The sequence below is a fragment of the Calidris pugnax genome, unplaced genomic scaffold (assembly GCF_001431845.1).
Source record: "Calidris pugnax isolate Ruff unplaced genomic scaffold, ASM143184v1 scaffold53, whole genome shotgun sequence".
Classification (NCBI taxonomy): Eukaryota; Metazoa; Chordata; class Aves; order Charadriiformes; family Scolopacidae; genus Calidris; species Calidris pugnax.
In genome coordinates, this window is record NW_015090792.1 from 1,487,297 (window position 1) to 1,514,282 (window position 26,986).

Here is a 26,986-nt window from a genome sequence, read left to right on the forward strand (position 1 = left end):
TCATCAAAACTTACAAAACTAAAAAACTTAAAAATACATGATGAAGCATGTTGTGCCTCAGTTTCCCTGCTGTAAAACGAGGGCGGTGTTTCTGCATCTTCGTGTGCTGAGGGTGAAGTCAGGTGTTCATCAGCACCCCGGTGGTACCTCTGGCATGTTTGAGGTAATGAAGAACTTAGTAAACAGGAATAGTGAGAGCCTTGTTTAGCTTCACTGTAAATATTATCTGTAACAAGCAACTTTGTTCTGGTTTTGATGTCTCTACTGGAAGAGTTGATTTTTATTGTGATTTTTTCCAGCTTTGCTTGGGCACGGTTATCTTTCTACAGACAGTGGGCAGTATGTGATTCATGTATTTACTAAAGTAGGGTTTTTAAGTAGATATTCCAGTGCAGGTTCTGAGAGCTTTTTCTTCCCTTGTGGCCCATATGTCAGTGTTATATGTCAGGTTCTGCTCTCTGATTTGATGCTTCCCCACATTTTTATATAACTGACTTCCTGGACTCAAAGTAAATGAGGCATCAGAAGAACTGTTCGCATGTAGGGTGAAGAGAATGCACTTTTTTTAATTTTGTGGGTTTTTTTGTGGACCAACAGATGTATGATGAAGGAAAACTGGCTTTAATGAGGTTTCAAATTTTCTTCATTTAAAGCAAGCATAGGGTGCCCACTTTGTATATAGCTGCTCAGATTAGTATAGTGAAAATCGCTGTTGCAATTACTGTGTCTGGCAAAGTGATTCTCAAGAAAGTTTAGTCCATGTCAGCAGGAAGTGTGCAAGAGGAAGTGTGACTGATTGGTCAAGAAAACAACCTCAAATCCTTCTGTAGCAAGTGTTTCCCAAGTGTCTACTGGGAGAAGAAGCTTCACAGAGGCCTTTGCAACATGAAGTGAGGGTGGCTGTAGATGAGACTGCTAGATATTCTGCTGCTGATGTCCTGGGAAAGGTAGTAGGGAATAAGACTCGGGGAACTGAGTCTCAAAGTCTGTCTCTGACCAAAAAACTTCAGGGTTTGTTTTTTTTTCTTTTCTCTGTAAGATGCCTCTTTTGACTTCTCTAACTCATCATAGTGGGGGGAACTTTTTCAGAAGGGAATAATGAAGATCAGAAGGTATTGACTAAATGGTTGTCTATCAGTCACCACCACTGTAGTAGAACAGGACTGACTTCTGTTTTTTCTTTGAACCAAGGAAGACAAACTGTTTTCTGAAATTGGATGAAGAAATGTAATTGTCCAGCCTGTTTTCAGAGCTGGAGAAGCAGTACACCTCCCAAAAAAACCTTCTAAGAAAGCTGCTGCTTCCACTGTTTGAAATGGTTAGCTTATCACCTGGTTTCTTCCTTAAGATGGACACTGAAATACTACTGTGATGCCAAAGAGTGACAGCCTACCTTCCTACAGCTGGAGAAGGTCTTTATTTAGTCCTGCCTTGAAGAGTTTTATGGTGAGGATTAGGCTTGGAAAGAAGCGTAGTCTGCTCAACAGATAGATAGCAGCTGGGAACAGCTATTCAAGTGCTTGAGCTGGAGATGATCTATCAGGAGCATTCTTTGACTATTGTACTGTTGTATTTTTAGGAATGGCTCCTAATAGTGGGACTATTTCCAGGAAATGGAAACCAATTATTTTGTGCAAGAAAGTTTCAGAATGGCTCTTTGAGCAGGGTAGATATCCATGTCTCAGAGCTGGTCGGTTGTGATGCCTGTTTGTTCCATGTACTCGGTTGACAACCTCTGCTAAACATGACACCGTAAGCCTAGTCTGAGGCTGCAGCTGTAGCTGTACTGTCATAGGGCATGTTATTAAAGTGAATCGCTCGTGAGACCCCACCTGGAGCACTGTGCCCAGCTCTGGAGCCGTCAGCACAGACAGGACATGGACCTGTTGGAACGGGGCCAGCGGAGGGCCAAAAGGATGATCAGGGGGATGGAGCACCTCTGCTGTGAAGACAGGCTGAGGGAGCTGGGGTTGTTCAGCCTGGAGAAGAGAAGGCTCCAGGGAGACCTTATAGCAGCCTTCTAATATCTGAAGGGAGCTACAGGAGAGCTGGGGAGGGACTCTTTGTCAGGAAGTGTAGTGACAGGACAAGGGGGAACGGTTTTAAACTGAAAGATGGGAGATTTAGATTAGATATTATGAAGAAATTCTTGACTATGAGGGTGATGAGGCACTGAAACAAGTTGCCCAGGAAGTTGTGGCTGCCCCATCCCTGGAGGGGTTCAAGGCCAGGCTGGACAGGGCTTGGAGCAACCTGGTCTGGTGGGAGGTGTCCCTGCCATGGCAGGGGGGTTGGAACTGGATGATCTTTAAGGTCCCTTCCAACTCTAACCATTCTATGATTACTTCCAAAAATGTTTTGTTGGTTTTTTTTTTTTTTTTCATAATACAGCCCGTGCAACATTGAGAGGAGAACCAGAAGCAGCACCTGATAATTTTTGTGATGTCTACATAGCTCAGCAGTGGCCTGTGAAACTCTGGCATAGGGAATAGAGAAGCTTAACTAACATCCATTTGAAAAATTATGATGGTGATATATGGGATATGTAACTTTCTTGAGGAGAAAATACTTAAACAGCTTCCCTGTTTTTCATTCCTCTTGACTAAAAGTAAGCAGGGGGGTGATTGCACCTCTCAGAATATTAGCTTGTTATGAAAGTGTTCTGCTTAGAAATCAGACCTTTGGAAAATGGAGAACTTTCTATTCCACTTGGTGTGGTTCTTTCTTCGCATCTCAGGGTAAAGACTATGTCTCCAGGGAGTTAAAATCTCTGGCTGGAGGGATGAAACTGCCCTCCGGGATGAGAACTGGTTTTCCTTTGAGATCAACTATCACTTTATATAGCTGCAAAAGTGACTGTGTTCCCTTTGTTCTGGTCACAGCCCTGGTTGTCCTAAGTTGTGCTGGGGTTTCTCCTTGGGGCGTATCCTTTACGGCATGAAGAAGCTACGAGCAGAGAAGGATGCATTTTCATTACCTGCATGGTTTCCTTCTGGTTGGTGGCATTAGCAAATTACTGGTGCTTTGCTCTGAGGCTGGGATTTTCTCAGCCGTGAAGCTTAGATCTCAGGAAAGCAAACCTTAAAGCTCTGTGAAGAAGTGGATCTGATAACTACTGAGCTGAGGTCTGAACCAAAAATGTGGTCAGTGTAGAAGGCTAGGTAACAAGGTCATTGTACAAGTGATGTAGGGACATGGCTTTTGTGTATTTTATTAACAGGTGAAGTGGCAAGGAGACATAATTATCAACTTTTTTAAAAAAATAATGGCAGGAAGTTAATATTTTCATGTATGTAGAGTAGATTGTTACTAAATTGAAAGTACTGTGGCTGCTCTTAGCTTATGACTATTGTAAGGTGAAGCAGGTGTGAGAACTAATGGTTTATAGAAATACTGTGTTCTAGGTTTTGTGACCAAAATGCTCATAGTTGTATACGAAGCCTTTTTGTTTATCTCCAGTTTACTGCAATTTCAGATTTAGTTTCAATATGAAAGTTTACTTACTGATGCTGTTGCAAGTATGAAGTATGGGTTGTTGTATAAACTATGTAATGCGTTTTCCAGGAAATCAAATTATTTTTCATTTTTATCCCTTTTGCTTGAAAATATTAGCTAGAAGAACTTTTAAACTATTCTCTTACTTGAAGTTTAAGTTGATTTTAAAAACAGTAATAAAAATGTTCTTTGGTTATATGTTCTCAGAGCAAGTATTTACATCAGTAATTCAATTGAGAAGTCCTTCATTTAACAGTTTGGACTATTGGGCCTATATTAATGAAATTTTCCACTTCTGGTTTTTGTGGAAGCATTTCAGAAGGGTATTTTGTGATGGAAGGTAGCATCAGTCTTGAGTACAGTGATATTAGCAAACAAAATCAGAACCTTTTGACTTAACTGCTGTCAAAATTTAACTCCTGTATTGTTGGTACTTTAAAATTAGAGTATGTTCAAGATGCCTCTGGCTTAATGTCCCTCCCCCCAAAAAACCCAGTAGTGTGAAGCCATCTTTTACATGACCTCAGGGTGTCTGAGGTGTATGTTTTGAGATATGGAAAAGTCTGCATTCTTTTCAGGTATCGTTGGAGATACATACTAAAGTAATGGGAAAACCAGTGTCCTGCTTTTTCCATGCTGAGGACTGGGTGATAATTAATTGCCTGGGTTTAGATAATGTGTGCAAGCAGCTTCCTCTTAAATACAGGAGTAGGAGATGAGGACGTGTGTCTAGAGAAAAGGGAAATGCTTACAGAGGCTGTCTTTGGGAATGGTTTGGAGGTGGATTATGTCTTTGCTAGTCCTTGAGGTGTCTGGGATGGTCCGTAATGAGAAAATGGCAGAGTGTCCTCACAAGTGACTGTGGCAAAATGTGCGTGGTGGGTTTCTGTGCAGTGTAGAAAGCCCTGCAGCATTTGCCTCCTTTCCAGGTACGGCCAGCCTAGATGCTTTGCCCTGTGTGCTGGTCCCAGCATGGCTGCTGCAGAGGCATACTTGGCATAAATCACGGTGGTCTGTTCCAGGTTCTTTAGCTACCTTCTCATTGAAGATTCATTTCCCTTTAGTTAGATTCTGAGGTAATGGGCAGGAGCTCTGGTAGTGATGATAATAAATGGTCTTGATGATTTTTTGACATTTGTTTTCTCTCTCTTTAGGGAGTGACAATTCCAAGTCAGAGACGCTACGTGTACTACTATAGCTACCTGTTAAAGAATCACCTCGATTACAGACCAGTGGCACTGCTCTTTCACAAGATGATGTTTGAAACAATTCCCATGTTCAGCAGCGGAACTTGCAGTAAGTACCCAGCACCCCGTTACCCTCCATAGGGCTTGTGAGGAAACACATTGGCCTTTGAGCGTGGTTTGGTTCTGTGACAGTTACCATTCTGTTACCTGACCCGGAGAGCTGCCCATCTGAATAGATGAGGCAGTCATACTTAAACAATTCGCATCCCAAAATCTGCTGGGTTAGTGTGGTCTATCTGCTAGCATCCTTCTAGGTGTAGTAAGTTTAGGTCTGTGAAACACTCATAGGGTTGTTTCACTACAGTTTTAAATTGGGAAGTATTTAGGAAGAGTAGATTCCTTGAAACTTTGAAGTATAAACACGAATTCACTTCTGTCCTTCTATGGGCTACATTGCAGGGCCGGAACTGCTCAGTGTTGTGTGTTCGTTTTTTGTTAGTGGAAAACATCTTTCTAATGGCTTTGCTATGGGGATTACTGCAATGTGTAATTAATTCCAGTGCTTCCTGTGAATTTGATAAAAATAGCACTATTAATATTGTTGCAAGACAGTACCTGAAGAAACACATAAGAAACAATCAAGCAACTTGTCCAGCTAGCTGTAGTTACAGGGAGGAGGAGGAAGGGAGGAGCCTCTGCCAAAAAAACCCTGCCTCTAGGGTAGAGGTGTGGAGGTCACAGATTTCTGCAATTACCACTCTTTTATTGTTTTGGATAAACTATGCTATACTTGCAAAATCAAGCTACAAGTATGTATTTGTCACATGAGCATTAACTTGTTTGTCTGTCCTGGGCTGGTGGCGTGCTATTTTTGCAGCAGGATGTTGGGATAAAGGAAAGAAGATGACAGAGTAACTATCAACTTCAGCATCTTTGTCTACTGCAATATCTTACATTTCTGTGGAGTTTTCAGTGATTTTTTTTCAGAATGTGAAACCAATGGTCTGTGTTATTTCTTTAGTTGTGTTATCTGCTGCGATGGTACTACTTTCACTAACACGAGAAATTTAAATCTGACTTCCTTGCTATCTTACTTGTGTTTTAAAGTTACAGACCATGCAGCGTTGTGCCTCTTGGGTAAACTGAAGGGATGATGGGCTTTCACAGTTCTGAGGATTTGAGGGAGATAAGTAGCAGTTTTACAGCTAGCCTGTTCAGCAAGACAGTGTCTGTATGCACAGTAGGGACTTCTGCAGGGATGGTTTCAGGGTGACTACACGCTCTGTGGCAGGATATGGGTCAGTGTGTATTGTCTAGAGAGCAGTATGCATCCCATTCTAACAGAAGTCAGGAGCAAATGCAGAAAGACTTCTTAGAATAAGTTTCATTTAATATTTCTGGCTTTCATGCTGGTGTCTGACAATTTCCAAAGAAAATCTGCTTAGGCTGCACCAAAAAAGCCTCATAATTTCAGCTGTTACCCCTGCAGATTGAATTTGGAGAGTTACATGGAGGCTAGCACTTTTTTGGTAATGGTGATCTACAGAACAGACTTATGGTCTGTGTCTGTATGATCTGTCATTGCTGGTTGTCTTGCATACTAATGTTAAAATTAATTAATTAATTTTGCCTTTGTTTTTGCTTGTGCAACAGTTCTGTTTAAGAGTAGAAATCAATTTGTGCTGGCATGACCACCCAGTTTGAAGCAGAGATGAAAGAGTTACGTCCATACAATATCAAGATGAGAGGCAATATGCATGGAAAAGTCAAGAAGCTGTTGCTTCCTATAATCATTTCTTACTATATTAAAGAGAAATGGCACCTTTCTAGGGACCCCGTGGTTGCTTGAAAGTATTACTAGCAAGGACAGAAATCTGTTAGGTTGTTTCCAGTAACGTCTAGTAAAGTTTGATGCCCTATGGTGATTAACTTTTAATAGATATTTAACTTTCAAAATATCCTAGCACATGATTGTGGTTCTGATACTAATATTGTACTTTTTGACACTGTAAGGCATTCCTTATGAAATGACGCTCTGTTTTGCCATGCAGATCCTCAGTTTGTGGTGTACCAGCTAAAGGTAAAGATATTCACGTCCCCTTCAGGACCCTCAAGACGTGAAGACAAGTACATGTACTTTGAATTCCCTCAACCTTTGCCGGTATGCGGTGATATCAAAGTGGAATTTTTCCACAAACAGAACAAGATGCTGAAAAAGGTTGGTTTTCTCATTTTTCTGGAAAATGTTGTCGAGCCAATCCGGATGCAGGGCTGGGATGTTGGTTATTCTTCGGTGATGTGTAATCACAGTATTTAATTCTTCGATGTCTAGTTTCCCCAAGGAGAGAATCTACCACAAAATGAAAGCTGGATATTTTGAGAGCTGGTGAGATTTAAGTACAGAGGTTACACTGCATATGTATTGTAGTTGTTTGGGTAGTAGTGAGTAATCTAATCGATGGAAGTCTTCTGTAAAGAAACCACCTTGATAATCTGCCTCAAAGATCTGTTGAATCTAGTGTCTAATTGCCCTCAACCTAGTATAAGACAGGCCAAAAGAAGGTTAGGTATATGGTGTTAGTTAGGTATATGGTTCTGGTAAGACTACCTCTGATAGCTCTAATGTAAATAGAGACATGGATTGAGGGCATCTGGGACTGGGTCTGTGGATCGTCTCGGGTGTAAGCATGTTAGTCTGTTTTAGGAAACCGCTGCTGAGGTCTTCATGTTGAGAATTAGTGAAGTAATCCATCTCTGACATTTGCTTTGGCACTAGAGGAGATCCTTCCACATGGTCCTTTTGACAACTTGTTACGTAAGGTGACTGAGATGGTAGTAGAGCAAAGGTGAATATTGGTAGCAGAAAACCCTACCTTGGCACAAAGTTGAACACGTTTCTCTGTACAAATGTTTTACATCTGAGCCTGTTCCTTTTCTAGACAAGCTGACTCTACCCAGCTTTTACTCAAAACGCAGAAAGAGAGGGACTTCCATTGTAGAGACTTGTCACATTTTGAAGAAGATCACCTCTATACAGTGATCTCGTAATTAATAAGGAACAGTGTAATTAGGAGTAACAGGATCTTATACTTTGGAGATTCTGGCTTATTCATGTGTTTTTATGAAAGCTGGAATTACAGGTCTGTTGCCTGTCTCTGGTTCACCTCTTCCAAGGTTTTCTTTTAGCAGACTTATAGGTAGCTGCTAAACAAGTGTTCTTGCACACACATAAAGGCGATATGTATGTGCCAGTCTGCATTTTAAGTTTCCATAAGAAACGGAATAAAAAAACCTAGTAACATTAATTAAAAATGTAGTTCTCGATTCCTTCTGGGCCTCAGGCTGGAGCATGGCTACATCTCATTTGTGGAGATAAAGGAGATGTCTGTGTGTCCTCCTGCTGGGTCTGGTTTGTTGTTTGATCCCGCTGATCCTGGCCTAAGTGTTCCAGATTTGCTCACCTGTACTTGCTTCCAAATTTTTTAATCCTCTGAAGAACAGTAACGTTATCTGCAGAGCTCTCTAGTGTGGAGGGTCTTCCTGAACTTTGATCAAGCTCCTCTTGAGTAAAATTATTATGCATGAAACAAAACAAACTTGAAGGATCAAGTGGCTGTAAGCACCTAGCATTGCAGTGTCAGTGTGAAATTTAAAGCAGTCGAGTGTCTTGTGGGTTTTTTTTAATGGCAAAATTAAGCAAATTCAGTGGCTATCAAGAGCTGACCTGAGCCAAAGGATTATTGGTGCTGGTGAGAAGATGTTGTGAAGAGGGTGACTGCTTTGAAAAAGTTACCCTGTTTCAGCTCTTCCTTAATCTGAGCCACCTGGCATCAGTTAGTAAGTCCACAACTTACAGTCTTTTCTGGTCTAATAAAGTTGTTTATTCTTGGACCATTTTTTCAGTATGATGTAGCTACTTCCTTCCGAGAATGAAATGCACTCTCATTGAGAACAAAATGGGTTGTTCAAGTACAGTTATTAGGTATGAATTTCTGACGGATAGAAGTTAGTAATTCTGGGGATTTTTTTGAGCATTTTTTTTTTCTTACTTGTAGCTTGGCTTTCTTCCATCTCAGACTGTCTCTCTAAGTTTGCTTCCTTGTATCTTTTTCTACCAGTTATTGATGTGGACGTGATAATCTTAAAGTATGTTAGAGTATCCTTGTATCACTTGGTTCAATGAGAGTCTGTTTTAAAATAACACAGAAGATCTCGTAGTCTTCCTGCCCGAAGAGCCTGGGGGTAAAGGGGACCTTTTTCAGGAGTCCTCCCAGTACAGATGAGGAGGAGACGTTGGCGTGGGTTTGTCTTTTTTAAGAGTCTCTGCTGTTTTATGCCCAGACTCTAGTGTAGGCAGGACTGATGGCATTGTTTGTGCTGTTGGGTATTCCACTTCAACTCTTGAGTCCGTATAGATGAGAAGTTCTGCTACACAGTTCAAGAGGATGGGTGACTGCTGTTAAGCAAGCACTGAAGAATGAGCTCTGAAAATGTCAGAAGACTTTAACTTTTCTTTTGAAAATGGTGCAAGAAGTTCCACGAGCCATGACTACAGGAAGACTGTGAGGCCAGCATGGAAAAGGCTGAAACATGATCTCCATCTTCTGATTGCTGGATAGCATCTCCAAAACCCTTTGCTGGTTCTGCAAAGTGATTATAAGTGCCTGTAGATGTCTGTGAAATTAAACTCTGGGAGGATATGGGAACTCCCAGCTGATGGCTTAAATGGTCTTGGATTTGGATCTCAGTCTGGAGTTAGATGCAGATACCAGCTCTATAGCGAGGTATATTTTTCTGACAGTCTGAGAACTGAAAAAGTACACAAGGTAGAGATAAGTATTGTATTTCAAAATAGTGTGATTAAATCAGTTTCTGTCAGATACTGCACTGTAGATTTTATGATACAGGTTTGGTTAGGGGAAGAAATACATTGCGATTTTTTAATTTAATTTTTTTTTAAGGCAGATGCCTATGATGTAACTGGAAGTGAAGCAAAACACATTCAAAAGCCTCTAGCTAATATTCATTTTCAGAAGCCTAGTCATTAAATTATGTTCCTGTGAGTACTTATCTGGTATTCTGATTTGCTATATAAAGTCCAAGTTCAGTTCATGCCTTAATTTTAAAAATTCCTATCTTTAGCCTATATTACATCAACTTTTTTTGTTGTCTCCCATAAAATATCTTGGAGCCTGATGCTTTAGCAGAAGCTGCCTGAATCCTCACTTTAAATAATGAGTTTGTTTTTCCAGTGATAGCAATGACTCAGTTATCAGCCTTAAGAGCTGATTCCAAACAACTTGACCAAATCTTCTCTCAATTTCAGTGACACTGCCATGTTCCAGTACCCATGAACTTAGTTTATTAAGCTAATTAAGTTAGTGTAGTGGGAAAGGAAGGAAAATAATGTGGTGCTTTAAAAAGCTGGAGGGAGATAAAAGGATAAATGGCCAGCTTAGCCAAGTTGTATTGTTTAGTTTGAGTCCCTGAAGACCTCTGCAAATTTATCCCATGGAAAACAGATTGAAAGGTGTCTAGTGAGAAGTTTGTTACCTGTTTTGACTTCTCCAGACTCTATCAGTAAAGCTGAGTCCCTGCAGTTGCTTGTTCAGGCAGGCCCAGTGCCAAGGAAATCCTTCCTGTTTCTCCACCTGATGAAGTTTAAAGTGAGGCATGATGACACCATGCCTTCTGCTTCTGCTGGCACTGGTTTACATCCAGTGGTCTTGTATGCATTGGTACTGCTTTCCTCCAGAGCTGCTTCAGCACTATTGGTTTAAGTCATTTCCCATCCATCTGTTGCGGCATGTTCATCAGCTTTGTCCCTCTCCTCTGTTGACCTCTCTGAAGGTGTCATGGGTGGCACTGAGGACCAGCACCAAAGTGCATTGCTGCTTCTGCATCGTGGTCCTGAAGAATGATGAAGTAGCATCATCACCCCAACTACAAGAGATGGGATCTCTCTTAATTATGATCATGGTGTGGAAATGCACTTTCTTTTCTGAATCCTCACTGGATCGATGGCCTCTTCACCACTGGTGAAACTGCAGGTGGTATATCCACCTGCTTACAGAGCCGTTGGGTGCTGGATCATCAGCTCGGGTTTGCCTTTACCCACTGTTTATTGCAGGAGGGATTCCAAAATCCCACCTCTTCTGTAGTTTGAAAGCCGGTACCATTGGCTGTGGCTCTTTTGACTTGAACGGGTGTTCTGGTTCGAGCAGGAGTAGCCATCTCATCTCCTTGGAGAACTACATATCTTGAGGGACTCGTCATCTGGGAATAGGAGGAGCCTGGACCAGGTTACCCTGAAGATGTCCTCATGGGAAAGGCCTACTACTGCCTACTATCGCCCTCTTCATAAGACATCAGCAGGCAGGCTGATGACTTGTTGGAGCATTACAGAAGAATAAACCCTCTTGACCGGGATGTTCGTCCTCTACTTCCAGATGCTGGGACAGGCATTTTGAAGACTGTTTCTGAAGTAGTGTTAGTGAAGAATAAGAAGATTCTTAGTGTATGAGCAGGTTGGGCCTGGGAAGAAGCTACTGACTGCTGCCTTGTTTGGATGGGCTCTAACAAGGCTTCTTCATAGATGTGATGGTGTGAAAGGACTTGTTGGCAGTGGCAAACTTCTGTTAGTCTCCCAAGATAACTATAATTACAGCATGTTAGTCTGGTAGATCAACTTGATTTCCAAAGGTACTGGAGAGGCACGCGTTGAAGTGAATAACTCCTTAACTACCAGAAGTGCTTCTGACTGAATTATTTAACTTTTGTCTTTGCTGTTGCACTTCCTTACAGACTGGGGGTCTCGTAGGTGCTTATGGCAGTGGACACAAGCTGGAAGCATGCTTGTACGCTGTACCTGAAATACTGACAATGGCTCGACTGAGCTGTGGTAGAGAAGGGAGGTAGAAGCTGTTTCATCAGATGCTTCTGATTTCCCAGTATTTGTGTGCTTACATGTTTTTATTAAATTTTGAGGAAGAAGAATATAAGTTAAGCAGTAGTCCAGCTCTTCCCTGCCCCCTTCTTGATATTTTGCTGGTGCCAGATTGCTTTCAGCAGGGAGGCATGCTCGTATGATACGCACTGGAACCACTTCTGTTCCACCTCTGTTTCCATCCCTGCTTACCAGCCTAAGTGAATAGCTAGGAAGATGGGGCAGAACGTAGGTTTTCCAATTAGAAATTGGAATTAGATCTCTCTGGTGAACACAATATGTAAATTAGCTCAGGAGTCAGTTCATGTTCTGGTCCTTTATAATACCAAGGAATGTTAGATTCTTGTATGTGCTAGCTTTGTCACCCCTGCAGCTTTAACAGAAATACTGACTGTTGTTGGAAGACCATTTGCATTTTGGATCTTTTGCCTGAAAACTCAATGAAGAGTAACATAGAAAGTGTCATTTGTAAAGAGGAAGTAAATGTAGTTCAGGGTTTTAGATGGAGAGGTGCTTAATGTGCTAGTCAGGACCAGCCTAGGTGATCTTGGAAACAGCATCTCCTGGCTAACAAAAGTATGGCAAGTGATGGAGGCTAAAACAGTAGCATTCATTGCACCCCAGGGAGGTATTTAGCTGAGAGTTTAAAGGTGAAGTTCATGGGCATACCATCTTCAGAGATTGTCTAGCCAAGAGCAAAGCATTGCTGCTTGTTCAGTGGCACACATGGAGACAGACACTCAGAACAGCCTTGTTAGTAGTCCTAGTGATCAGTGTGTAATACACTGGCTGGTATCAGCTAGTTCTCCAGTGACTTTTAAAAATCACCGATAGACTTACATTTTGGCTCTTCATGCAGGTATACCTGTTGTAGTGAATAATCTAGCTTGTACCTTTCTGGCTGTTGGATCATCATCTGTCAAGTTCTGCTTAAGTTGAATATACTTAAACTGTCAATGCCTTATCTTTTCAGTAGAAACTTTCTGTTGTGTAGAGGGACAGTTGAGACCTTCAGTCTGACTTTATCTTAGTACTAGTCAGCAAGCATCTGACTGGTAGAAACCATCTCTATAAAGCAGTAACGAATCCACTATGATAGTCCTGTATTTGTAGGGTGTTTTTTGCTCAATTACAGCTATTTCTGTATTGAAGTAAAGTGTTCTGTTGTGCGGGAAGCTGTGGGGGAGGATGTCCTCTGTTGATAGATATTACTCACCTAAGCTGGGTCACACAGGCTATCTATTAAGTTTCGCTACTGCTTGGCGAAATAAGAGTAAAAAAAAATATCTCTGTATACCTTGTAAATAAAAGTTTAATGCTTGTTTAATTTATTGTCATCTGCTTTTTTGGTAGGTATGATTGTTTTAATACTAAGCTTTTGATAAGGAGTGACTTCTGAAAGCTTAATTGGTTAAAACTGAGTTTGTATAGTACAGTTTTGTGTATTGTGTAGGACAGTTGGTGAAAATGTCTTTGCTTGCAACGTAACCAATGATGTGTTGTTGTCCACACAAGTTTTGTTTGATATTACTGATTTGTTTTTGACCAGATGATTATGTTAGTCTAATTTATGTGCTACTAGCTGAATATTAAAGCAAGCTTGTTCTTTGTGTTCTTCCTCCCCCAGGACAAAATGTTTCACTTTTGGGTAAATACATTCTTCATAGGACTGGATGAAAATTCAGACAAAGTAGAAAATGGAAGTCTAGTTGCAGATCAGGAACTTGATGGTATTTTCAGTACAGAGCGCTCAGATAATGATAAGGAATATTTAATCCTTACATTAACAAAAAATGATCTAGACAAAGCAAATAAAGACAAAGCCAACAGATATTTCTCTCCAAACTTCAAGGTCAGTATATATTATGTGTAAACAAAGCTGAAAAGCTGCATGACGTTATCTGGTTTGTCTGTCTTGCCTTATGGAGGAACCATTTGAAACTGCTGCCTGTAGAAGTTTCATTCATGTATTAGTATTGCCACCACTTAAAAAGCTAGAAGGTTTGCTACATTTATTTGCTTTTTGGGAAGTCGATAAATGTTTAGAGACTGTGAGTAAAAGCTTTGGGTTGTTTCAGGTGTTGGTCAGAGCCATTAGAGATGAGTAGTAGGAGAGCCAGAGAGCCATGTAGCATCTTTCCTGTGCCAGCTGCATTGCCATGAGCCCTGGGCTCTACACAGTAATTCCTCAGTTGATTTGCAGAGGTGCCTGCCTCACAGGAATACCTGTGAGTTCAGCTTTGAGGAATATGAGCCATTGCCAGCACCATTTTTAAAAAACGAAAACATTTTTAGTGTTTTCTAACTTATTTTCTAAAGATCAATTAGACCCCAGCACTTGTTTGAGGGTAATGGCCATAGTTGCTTCTTGAAATGTTGCTTGGATCAGACTTTTAAAACACACACACACGTGTCACCAGTTACAGAGCATTTTGTTGATTCCTGTGCACTCTTATTACAACCTCTTTTTTGTGCTGGCAGATGTCTAAAGCCAGGGTGGTCCCCAAGCTCGGTGTGGCACGGGCTGCTGCAGTGGGGTGGCCGCTGCTGGTGCTCAGGAGTACCCCTGGAGCTGGTGGAAATTTGCAGAACTCCTTCAGCTGGGCTTGGCAAACTGCTGCTTTGTCAGTTCAGTATTTTGTCAGGGGTGGTAGGGAGAGGCTGGCTAACTGCAGAAGAGCTTCTTCGTTATTTCCCTCTTTCCCAAGTAGAGAGAGGAGCACTTGCATGATTCACTGTAAGCAAAAGGCGCCACACTGTTAAAAATTGCATTGTTGCCTGTCTTGGGTTGAAGTCCAGGTTCCCTTTTAAAATGTTGTTTTTTCCTTTCCCAGGTGAAGCTATTTTTCACAAAAACAGTAGAAGAGCCATCAAATCCAGAGGCTAGCAGTTCAACTTCTGTAACACCAGATGTTAGTGACAATGAACCTGATCATTATAGATACTCTGACACCACTGACTCTGATCCAGAGAATGAACCTTTTGATGAAGATCAGCATACACAGATTACAAAAGTCTGAATATTTTTTTTTTATCGGAGATAAAAAAAAACACACAGAAAAAAAACCAACCACGAAGAGTGACAAACTTGAATAAACTGAAAAAGGACCTTTTTAAATGGCAAAAGGACATAGTGTCAGATTACCAGTTATAGGAGAACAATTCTTTCCTGACCAATCTTGTTTTACCCTATAAATCTACAGGGTTTGACACTTGTCCAGTTGGAGGAAAAAAAAAAAGGTTACGTAGCTCTGATATGTATATACCTTTTTGTGTCAAAAGGACATTAAAACTTCAATTAGGAACTATAAACATGGCACTTTCCCATTTTATTCCAGTTTTATAAAAGTGGAGACAGACCTAATGTGTATACGTAGGATTTTTTCCTTTTGTGTTCTGTCACCAAACAAAGTTTCGAAAATATACAGGTTCACATCCTGCCCCTTTTTTTGCACTTGTGTGGCAACAGAAAAGTCTGCAGTTGGCTAAGAAATGTTTCTAGAAGGTTTTACTACATTCTAATGCATGTATTTTGGATGGGGGATGAAAAGTAATGCTCAGAAAGGAATATAGTCCGCTGGAGCTTGGCCTGTGTACCATATCCGGCTCTTTACACGCACCTTTCTTTGGCATGCTACCGTAATTCATCCTGGACAATTGAAGAGTCGCCGCTGTCTCTGCTTGTTGTTTGTGCATTTTATTTTTTTAAGTGTAATGGTGCTAGAAAAGGCAGCTAGAGGGAGTGATTCTGTATAGGGGTACAGGAATGAACCTTCACAACATCCTAAAGACCCACAAATGAAGGGAGAAAAATTATTGGGGTCACAGAAAGGAAACACAGCAACAATGACTTAACCATACAAATGTGGAGGCTATCAACTAAAATATGGGCTTGAAACAAATTGTTACAAAATTTGACAATTTCTGTCTTTTTCTGAATTGTAATGGCTGCTCCATCTCCTGTGTAATCAAGGCCAGTGATAAAAGCCAGATGTTATTAGTGCATACATCAGTCACCATCTTACATTTATATTATTAGTTTTTCAATCATATTCCTGCTGTGAATACTTCATGTGCTGCCTTGCAAGCTTTTTTTTTTTTCTCATTAATATAAAAATACTTTGTAATGGTGCACAGGAAATTTCAATTGGAGATGCTCCAGGTTAGTGTTTGTTTTGAAGATTTATGATGCATTTATTCAATCAAACCTCTGTCAGCCGTTCCACCCCTTTGAACCTTACACATTCTATTACAGTGAGTTTTGCAGTTTTGCACACTTTAAAAAAAAAATTGTCACTAACTGTTAGGGAATTTTACTTGAATACTCAGTACCTACAATGTTTAAAAACAGACATTACACATGATGATGATCGGAGAGCTGGAGCACCTCTCTTAGGAAGACAGTCTGAGAGTTGGGGTTGTTCAATCTGGAAAAGAGAAGGCTCCTTAGAACCCCTTCCAGTACCTTAAGGGAGCCTTTTTACAAAGGCCTTTAGCGATAGGACAAGGGGTAGTGGCTTCAAACTGGAAAAGGGTGGATCTAGATCAAACCTCGGGAAGACGTTTTTCCCTCTGAGGGTGGTGAGAGCCTGGCCCAGGTTGCCCAGAGAAGCTGTGGCTGCCCCATCCCTGGAGGGGTTCAAGGGCAGGTTGGAGGGGGCTTGGAGCAACCTGGGCTGGTGGGAGGTGTCCCTGCCATGGCAGGAACTAGATGATCTCTAAGGTCCCTTCAACCCAAACCATTCTATGATATAGAGGAAACCAGTGTGGCACTAAGTCCTCAACACTGTGTGTATATGAAGATGTGTACTTTTAAAATCAGAGCTTGTTCCAAATACATTGTTTGCTATTAAAACAAACAAATGAAAAGCAGCAAACCACCCAACAGATTTCTAAACTGGCAGTGTTGTATTATTTGTTTGTAGGGATATAGCCAGGAGTAGGGCTTGAGATTCACTTTTGGTATATAATTGACATGCCCAGACTGCAGATGACTTAAGAGTACAACTGCTATTGCATACAAATGTGAAGTAGCTGACAAAATTCTCTCGGAAGTACACCATGAATAGCTGTCCTCAAATTGATGCTTTTTTTTCAGGATGTAATACACCCTCCCCTGCTTTTAATTAACTTATTGGTGCTGACATTGAAGTTCAGTAGCTGTGTTCTTGCCTAGATAACACCTGTGTATGGAATCTGTAAGGGCCCTGTACAACAGCATTAATGGTAAGAATTTGAATGAGACAAGGCAGGACTTCCAGTAATTACTGTTGGTAAACAAAGGTATAAAGTGCTTTTTTTTTTTTTTTTTTTTTTTTTTTAAAGTATCTCTTGGTCAATTTTACTCATCAGATTCATGATTCTAACTTCTAACAAAGCTGATAAATATTTTCTGACTTCTAGGTTTAATTAGACTTTAATAGCTTAATGGATCAAGATTGCTGGTTCCAGTGCTCATTATTCCCACTGTTATTGACGAGCAGGAGGTGGTTACCTTGGGACGTGATGTTTAACTCTTTCCCTTCGAATCGTGTTTCACCTTGTCTGTTTTTTAACAGTTGAAAGTTGTGTTGGCTAATAAACAAAAATGTTCATGCTTTAAAAGTATTTGGATATTGACACTACTTCGTGTCCCACTTTGAACAATAAAAATTGGATTGGTGTGGTTCCGGTATGTAACGCTGAGGGCTGGATTGGAAATCATGAGGCAATGGGCTTTTGCACTGTTATTTTTCCTTTGGAATGTGAAGGTTGGAATGAGGGTTTTGATTATTTTTTTTTTTGTTTCGATGTCTTTGAGAAGCCTTGCTTACATTTTATGGTGTAGTCATTGGAAATGGAAAAATGGCATTATATATATATTATATATATAAATATATATTATACATACTCTCCTATACTTTATTTCAGTTACCACCCCCATAGAAGTTGACAAGAATTACTATGACTGAAAGGTTTTTGAGTCCTTATTAAAACTTTATTTATGACAGTATTCATAATTAGCTTGAATTGCATTCTGTAGGTAATCTTTCCTTGAGTTTCTGGACTGTATGCTTAAACCTTTTTGGATGTGCAAGAGCTTACATGTCTGAAACTACTTGAAGGCATCACTTTGGTAAGAGCTTACTGTTCGGCCCTGAAGCCATCCCCTAGTCATTGGTAGCCCCACTCAAAATATTTGCCACAGCTATTAAAGGGCAGTTGTATAAAGAGCATCCGGATTCATTCCTGTGGCACACATTGTAAACTGAAGTGGAGTTTACATGCAGCATCAAATGTTTCAGTTTTCAAAAAATAAAAGAGGAAAAAAAAAAAAGGATGCTAGTGTGCAAGTTCCATGTTTAGTCACAGCAAATGTGTGCAATATGTTAACGATGCCTGTGGTTGCCACAAAGTGCCTCGTTTACCTTTTAAATACTGTTAGAAAGTGTCATGCATGCAGATGGATGGGGTGGAACTGTGCACTAAAAGGGGCTCCAACTGCAGTGTTTGGCAGAGCTGCCTTTCTCTGCCAGTTCAAATTTTCAGTCTGTTTTCATATAGCGCATATATATATATAGATACTAAAAGAAAAAAAAAAATCAGTCTGTTAAGCAGCCTTACTCTGATTCAGCCTCTTCAAATACTATTGTGCTGTGCAACAGTGGCTCTGTGTGTAATGCTATGCACTGAGAATACACAAAAACCAAGTATGACATGTACAGGATAATGCCTCATACAAATCAGATGTCCGTTTGTTATTGTGTTTAACAACCCTTTATCTCTTAGTGTTAAAACTCCACTTAAAACTGATTAAAGTCTCATTCTTGTCACTGTGTGGGTGTTTTATTGAAGTATTTTGAGTATGGAAACGTGAGCTAAAATATTTTGCTTGTAAGCCATGAAACTTTGAGCGTGATCGTTAGAGCAAAGGATGCTCCTTGTGCATTAAGGGATTTTTAAGGGAACTGCAGCTTAAAACCCTTCTATGTTCAGATGCTTTGAAGGAGTGTAGGCACTGGAGGTGCAGGCTGTGCAGGGAGATCAGACCCTGTGCTGTGGTGCTGTCGCGGTGGGACGCATCCCAGCTTTCCTGGGGAACTAAACCATTATTAGTCTCCAAGTAAGAGAACTGTCCAAAATGTGCATTACCTTCTTTTTAATGTCAACCAGTGCGTCTCCAGCAAAATGTGAGTCAAACCTGAGAAGTCTTTCCCTAAAGTGGCTTTAAATGGGCAGGGATCTGTTTTTCCCCATGCTCAACACATACATTGAGTATGTAGTTTGGGGTTTCTTTCTTGTTCCTCGTCTGTTTTCAAACTGGTCTTTAAACTGGCTCTTTACTTAAAACGTACCATTGTTCTCCTTTTGTGTCAGGGTTACCCTTTGAGCCTCTGGGAAAGAGACTGAGAGCTCAGTGTGCAGCCTCTGTGCGTCCAGGGTGCTCTCCTGTGCCCCGTGCATCCTGGAGATGTGGCGTTGGGGGACTTTAACTCCTTCCTCCTTCCTTCCCGCTGGTGTTAACACGGGCCCTGGGTCACATCTGGCTGAGCAGCTCCAAAAAATGTGTCTAGCAAGCAGAGGTTTTGTGCCGCGCAGCCCGTTCTGCTCTCAAGTGGCAAGAGAAGTAGAAGGTGGTGTTGGTGTTTTGTGGGGATGGAGTGCTTGCCAGCTGTGTCTGGTCCTTCCTCGGGAACGGCACGGTGTAGGGCTTATACACCATCTGGATAAAACAGCAGGAAGTACTAACCAATCTGTTAATACATGTTCCTTTTTTTTCTTTTTAAGTAAGCTTGTTTTTCATCCAGAAAATGAAAATAAAGGGGGAAGGTACAGAAAGGTGGATGGGAAGCTTTAAGGAAAGTAGTCTGGACTGCATTCAATACGTTGAGTAGCTTCTATAAATACATAGGTCTACATCTCTGGAGGGTTTCTAGTCTGAAGAGAGGTGAGAAGTGCTGTTGAAACGTGGATAGAGTATTGTATTTGGCTTACGCTCTTCTCCTGTTGACTAAAAGTCCCACGCTCCAGTCCTTAGCAGCTAAAAGCTGCTTATGCAAAAAAACCCCATACATTGTTTTTTTCTCTTTACAGCTGGTGTGCGCGTGCTGGTGAGCGCCATGGCAATTGCCCTCCCGGGGTGGTGCTGGGTGCTTCTCTGGGGGATGCTCCCGCCTGCTCCATCCCTGCCCGTGGTGTTTCCCTGTCCTCCTCTCACCTCCTCTCCTGCTGAAAGCTCCAGCCCGGGTGCCCTGGTGAGCTTTAGCTACCACTGGCATCGGCAGCAAACAGCAGCTTGGTTTGTGAGAGTTTCTTTTTAGACAGACACAGTGCGATTGTTAATAATTAATTGCATCTTTTTTGAAAAAAACTGCATCTAGGGTTATAAATTTTAAGGAGGAATTATGTTGGTAGCAGACTCTTTTAAAACACTTTTTTTTTTTTTTTGCAGTCGGTTGGTGTTCTGGGTGTGAAGTGAGTGATGACATCTGCTAATGATGGTGTTTCTAGATCAGTCTAACTGGATTCCCTAAGGTGCCGTGTGGTTGGGATCCCCTGTGGGGGGGATCCAGCTGCGTGGGTGGATTCGGACCCCCAGGAGGGGGGGGGCAGCAAAACCAGCCCCACATCTTGAGGGCATTGGTACAAATGGAGAGTGGGTCACGTAGTGAGCTGCCTTGATTTTGGGAGGACGTCTTATCAAAAATGTCATATGAATCGCTTGCTGCTTCGGCTTCTCTGGCTTCTCCTCAACCTTATTCTTTGGTATCTTCTCAAACCCCTCTCTTTCCACACCTGTCCTTCTTGGTAGTTCTGGGCCTTTTTTCATACGAGGCAGATGAGAAAAGCTGTTTATTTTTAACTGATGTGTCTACTAGAATAAAAACCCATACTTGTTTTTTTGCCTTTTTGGTATCTCTTGCTCCCTGTGCTTTGAGACTTTTTCTGGTTGAGCTTTTTTATGGCGTTTCATGATTTTTCTGTGTGTTTCTTCTCATTTTCTGCTTTTCTTCCATGCCTTCAAACTTTCTAGCTGCTGGTGTCTTTGTTGCAATATAGGACAGGTAATTCTTTTCTGTCTGTTTCTTATTTGATTATACCCATCTTATTTCTTAGGTGGGTATACTCTCCACTGGGTTAAAAACTGGCTGGAGACCAGGCCCAGAGAGTGGTGGGGAATGGAGTCAACTCCAGCTGGCGGCTGGTCACGAGTGGTGTCCCCAGGGCTGGGGACTGGGACCTGTTCTCTTTAACATCTTTATCAATGATCTGGCCGAGGGGATCGAGTGCACCCTCAGTCAGTTCACAGGCAACACCACGTTGGGTGGGAGTGTCGACCTGCTGGAGGGCAGAGAGGCTTTGCAGAGGGACCTGGACAGGCTGGATGGATGGGCCGAGGCCAATGGGATGAGGTTCAAGGAGGCCAAGTGCCAGGTCCTGCCCTTGGGTCCCACCAACGGGGCCCCTGCAGCGCTCCAGGCTGGGGGCAGAGTGGCTGGAGCTGCCTGGCAGAAAAGGCCCTGGGGGTGTTGGTGGCCTGTGGGCTGAACAGGAGCCAGCAGTGTGCCCAGGTGGCCAAGAAGGCCACCAGCATCCTGGCCTGTGTCAGGAACAGCGTGGGGAGTAGGGCCCGAGAGGTGATGGTCCCCCTGTGCTGGGCACTGGTGAGGCCCCACCTCGAGGGCTGGGTCCAGTTTTGGGCCCCTTCCCACAAAAAAGACATTGAGGTGCTGGAGCGGGTCCAGAGAAGGGCAACGGAGCTGGTGAGGGGTCTGGAGCACAAGTCTCCTGAGGAGAGGCTGAGGGAGCTGGGGGTGTTCACCCTGGAGAAGAGGAGGCTGAGGGGAGACCTTCTCGTGCTCTATAACTACCTGAAGGGGGGTGTAGAGAACCGGGGGTTGGTCTCTTCTCCCAAGTCACAGGAGACAGGACAAGGGGAAGTGGCCTCAAGTTGCGCCAGGGGAGGTTTAGATTGGATATTAGGAAACATGTCTTCACAGAAAGGGTTATCAGCCATTGGAATGGGCTGCCCAGGGAAGGGGTTGAGGCACCATCCCTGGAGGTGTTCAAAAGACGGGCTGACATGGTCCTCAGGAATATGGTTTAGTGATTTTTATTTCTTATTTATTTTTTTGTCAGAGTTAGGTTGATGGTTGGACTAGATGATCTTTAAGGTCCCTTCCAACCTAGACGATTCAATGATTCTATTTGATCTTTTCTTTTTTTTTTTTTTTTATACAAGGCTTTAGTCTGAATGCAGAGTAAGGGGAAAGGATTTAGGTTGCTTTTCTTAAAATAATAGCTCTGAAAAATATCAGGGTTCAGAAGTGCATTTGCCTTGGTGAGCTGCTGGTCTGCCATACGAACCTGCATGTGTTTATTCAGCCTAACAGGCACGATGAGCACATCTGCTTGACTTGTGATGAGCAACCTGTGCAATAAAACCCCTTGTTAATTAACTGCTGGGCTGCAAATATTTCTGCATGGGTTGTACTGACTACAGCAACATAGTAGGTTTTAGTGGGTTTTATTTTTTGAGGACTCTGGTCCTTAATGACTTACCTTGTGTCTCCTAGCTCGCTCCTGATGGTGAAAATAGGTGGCACTTTGCTTTCAGGAGACATCTGTTTCCTGCTTCAGGGCCTGTTTGTGTAAGAGTTTTAAGTTGATAAAGGCTGAAGCTTGTGCTTTAAAACAGGCTACTTGGGCCTTTGGCAAATGGGCGATAGCATCGGGGATTACATGGGGTTTGGAAGATGAAGGGGCTGAAAGCAGGTGGGAAATGCTGGATTAGGAAATTTGAGTGGGCTCGATACAGGTACCAGGGATGTGCCCCGTCCTCCACCGTGTTTGTGCAGGAGAAGGAAAATGGCAGAAGAAAATGGGAAGGATTCTGTAATGGAAATTAGTGCACGAATGAGCATTTTAAATGGAAATTACTGAGTTTCAAGGATAAGAAGGCAAAATCTTTGATGTAAAGCAGGTAATGGCACAGAGAAACCTTGTGGGTGGAGGCATGAAACTTGTGAGAAAAGGGGTGATGGTGCCTGTTTAGACAGATTTGCTGAGGTTTTGTAAAGATGGTGTAAAACAGCTGATGAGCGGTGTCTGAGAGGCATCTGGAGGGCTGAGTTTAGGTGGGAGATGAATTTGAAAGGTTGGCTTGGGGATCATTTGCTTTAAAGGTGTTTGAAACTATGGAAACAGAATGGCTGACAGCTATAGACTGTAAGTAGGACTGCAACCAGCTTAGGAAAATGTTGGCATTCACGTGGGAGGATGGTGAAGAGCTCATGTAAAGATCATGGAGCAGTGAAAGTAGATTGATAATATCCACTCGCAAGCGAAAAGGAGAGTTATTTCCCTTCTCTGAATATTAGCACTTGGGAAGGACATGGCTTTTTCATGAGGCTTCTTAAACTCCAGATATACAGTAAAGTATAAAGCTCATGATTTTTGGCCGTCTGAAGGTTCTGTATTGCTCAGAGCTGATTACGGGTGGGCTACTGAGCCAAACCAACTTGCAGCTGAGACGAGGGCCTGATGGCATCTGGGGTAAACTGCAGCCTCATTGGAAGAGGAAAGGGCTGGAAGCAAATGGGAACCGCTGAACTGAGAAATACAGGGTAATAATAAAAAGCAGAGAAGAAGGAGGTCCTTCTGCCAGGTCTGGTTTATTTTAACCCCACAGGGTTGTCCACCCTCTTTGCTCTCAACTTGAGCTCTTTGGTGTGGAAAGGGAGGAAAAGCTTTGTACAAGAACTCAAGCTCACAGCTTGTGTATCTGTGCCCTGCTTTATGAGCCTGGAAATCTACTTCTTGCAAGGTGTCTCCAGGATGATGTCTTCACCTCTTCCTGTTGAGCATAGAGGGATGGCACCTGGTACAATACAGGTTGTTTTCCTTGAGTAGAAAGTATTTTGCTGCTTGGTTATTTCTTGACACGCTACTAGCTTTTATCTCACCATTTGGCTTCTGATGTCTTCTTCAAAGGCCTCCTTTTGAACCATGTGCTCCTTGCAAGAGTTTCATCCTCTCACCAGTGGCGCTCTGACATCTTTTCGTGTCCTGGAGGCTCCTCTGCACCCCAGAATGATGGCCATTTCCCAAGTCTTCAATGAGAGCTTAAGCTCTAAATGTTGTTGTTTGAGTGCAGTGCAATGATACTCTGGGAGTATCTGCCAAGTCAACCCTGAGCATCCCTTTGTGCTGATTTACCTTGTGCAAACATGTTCCTTGGGAAGTATCCACTGTTCTTGCTTGGCAGTTGGCATGCGTCTGGAATGATGTAGGTCTTTGGCCCCTGAGGTGGCTCTGTAGTCCCCTGATGAAGGCTTATTCCTGGGCATGGCACACTCTGTATGGGTTTTGTCATGAGGATTTTGCCTCTAACATTGCTGCTTCTCCTTCACTTCTCTTCCTTGTGCTGGAGGCACCAAGCTTTGGGACTGGGAGATAAGGTGCTTGGAACTGTTCCTCTGACTCCTGCTTTTGTCTTAAGTTCAGTGAATAGTCTCCTACTTTGAGTCCATCCGAGGTGTCTCTGCCCATCAGAGGCTTTTTGCTGATTGCCAGCTTCTCATCCAAGCAACTCACGTTGAAGCAGGTGAAGGGATGGCACTCAAGGGTGAAGTCCACTTGTCCTTTTCTTGTTGGATCTGTGCTGCAGCACTCTAGGGGATGGCCTTGCTTCCCCTGGAGGTTGAAGCAAAGAAGGAAGATGCTTAGTGCCTAGTTGCTATGATAACCAAGCAGGGAGAAGTGGATCCTTCCTGCTTTGCTGCAAAGGACTGAAATTGGGGATGCCAGCCACTGTCAACAAGATCAGCTTCTCTCTGGTTGTTCTGCTGTTCCTGTGGATGACAGCAAGATTGCAGCACAGCAAGAAGCCAGGACCTGTGCATTTATGTCTTTGATGAAGATCCCAACTTGTAATGGTGAGCTTAGCTGCAGCTGCTTCCTCAGGTTGCATACTTTGCAGAGATTTTTCCCTTCCCACTCACCCTCATCCATCTTATTCCCTGTCCCTACAGAAAAAAAAAAGAAAACAAAAAACTTTGGAGTAGGAAATTCTGATTACTTTGGTTCAGAGCAGTGCAAGAGCATAATTTCAGGCTCCCCTGGGGCAGGTAGGACTCATTTGTTAAGGATCTGACGTGCTTTGCAACACTAGGAGATGGATGGGTGGAGGCAGTTTTGTGCATACATGCTCCCTGTGGTGGTTATTTTGCTTGATGCTCACAGATGGGTCTTGCTGAGGAGGTGAGAAGATATGGTGCAAGGAGGTGGATGTGCCCTGGTGCCACTCTGGTTGGCCAAAGAGGGGCTGTGTACAGCAACATGGCTGGGAAAGGAAATTGGTTTGGGATCTATTAGGCATAAGACAGTCTTCTGAGAGCAGTTTGGGACCCTGTACCAGTAACACACCTTCATCTAGATGTGGCAGCATGAGCTAGCAAAAATCAAATTACCTGTTAGTGTTGGGATGTTCAAGGTGTGGTTTTGAGGGATTAGTTGCCATAACCTGGTGCTCTTGCTTCGATAAGGGTTTACCTTTTGAAGAGTGCATTTTTTGCACAAAGTTCATGACCTTTTTTTTTTTGGACGAAAGGCTGTGCCCAGTTGATCTGGTGCGTGTCTATAACTGAACTTACTATAAACCAGCCCACTTCCTGCAGCGGTTGCGTAGGAGCTGGTTTGGTCTCGCATGGTTTCAGACCCAAAATGGTAGTCAACGAGTCAGCTGTTTCTCCTGTGCTTTTAGTTTGATGCTCTGTTCTCGCTTTGATACCTGCAGCTTTGGTTGATTTCTCTCTGTAACACTGCTGGTGAGATGACTCATGGCATACATGGCCCCTCTGCTACTTGTCACTTCCTTTTGACAAAACCATTGGTGTTTGGCTCATTTGCACATCTGTTTGTCGGGCTGGAGTGATTTATTTCAAATCATGTGTCTTCATGTACAGCAAAGCTTGTGAAGTGCTCTCCGATTCCCTTCTCGCCCCTTTCCACATGGAGCACTTTCTTAACGAAGAATTAAAAGACCTTAGGGACCAGATGCAACTCAATGATGGAAATAGTTGTGTAATAGCGCATTTGATTAATGCCTTCCGACTTTTCCAAAAAGTTGAAGTCCTTCAGACAAAAGCAAGCTTGGTTTAGCTGCAGGGAGAGTGGGAAGGCAAGAGGAGAGGGCAAGGTGAGATGTGTGGACAAGAAGGTGGAAGGGAGATAAAGGATGGTGAATGTCCACATAACAATATTTGAAGGAAAGCTTGAAGTACAGGAATTGAATAGCCCATTTCCCACTACTTGCTTTGGATGGTTGGTTTTGTTTGATGGGTATTCATTATTATTTTTTTTTTAGCTCAGCATCTTGCTGTAAAGTCTTAAAATAACAGTTTTGAGTGTACATCTGTGTAGCCATACAACCATTTTGAGTTTCAACTTACTGAGATGGGTGCTCTGCCTCTGTGGCTGGAGGTGACTGTTCAGGCATGAGTAAGAACAGGGTATGCACAAATAAGACTGACATGTAACCAAAAACAGTTGATGGCCAGGACTTCCTGAGCATGAAGTGGTTTATCTATTTAGCAACCTTCGATACATTCATCTTCAAAGCACAGGTCCAGTTTCCCTTCAAATTGATGTATAAAGCCTTTACATCCACTGTGTCTTCAGACAAGGGGTTTCATAGGTCCTGTGACCTTTTGGGTGAAGTGAGGAAACATCTCCTTAACTTCAGTTGATCACTCCTAGTCCTTGCGTTGGAAGAGACAGTGGAAGATCTCCTCCATTTCATGCCACTTGCCATTTTGTAGATGGCAAAGCCACCTCTTCCCCAGGCTGAAGACTTCTAGACTGAACTTCATACAACTCTTTCAGAAGAAAGACATCTCTGATGTTTTATGCCATGGCAAAAGCATCCTTTTTGGAGTGATTTGCACGCCAACCATATTTCACCTTGTCACTGAGCATGCAGCTGTGACTGCTGGACTTGTGCAGAGTGTGCATTTCCCAAGAGATCATGCAGTTTTGCATCAACCTCTTTGTGCAGATGTAGTTAGGGGCAGAGTAGTGACAGTTTGGTGGGGAGACAGTTTTGGATGGTTTTCCCTGGGGTGTTAACATGGCAGAAGTCCTGCGTGTGCAGTTGCCGAAGGTCCATGGGCTGTTGCATGTGCCCCGGCTGCAGGTCAATGCAGGCAATGAGGTATTGCTGAAATGCTTTTTCTGTCTGGTCTGCATGTTGAATCCAAAGTCATAAGATCAAAATCAGCAGTTTCTATCTCAAGCACGTGTTTTTTTGGGATTTTTTGTTTTTTTTGTTTTTTTAATTGAAGCCCATTAAGTAGTTTATTTGGGAGATGGTTGCTTT

The 26,986-nt window shown here is 42.5% G+C and overlaps 1 protein-coding gene across 1 annotated transcript in view; it reads left to right on the plus strand.

Annotated features, from left to right (window-relative positions):
* The window catches only part of PTEN (phosphatase and tensin homolog), a 48,309-nt gene extending 33,442 nt beyond the window's left edge, over positions 1-14,867 (plus strand). The window contains exons 6-9 of the mRNA XM_014966640.1: positions 4,650-4,791; positions 6,734-6,900; positions 13,256-13,480; positions 14,463-14,867. Coding sequence (XP_014822126.1) covers positions 4,650-4,791; positions 6,734-6,900; positions 13,256-13,480; positions 14,463-14,648 — 720 coding nt within the window. The 3' untranslated portion in view covers positions 14,649-14,867. The remainder of the gene's footprint in view (positions 1-4,649; positions 4,792-6,733; positions 6,901-13,255; positions 13,481-14,462) is intronic.
* Positions 14,868-26,986: the final 12,119 nt, after the last annotated feature.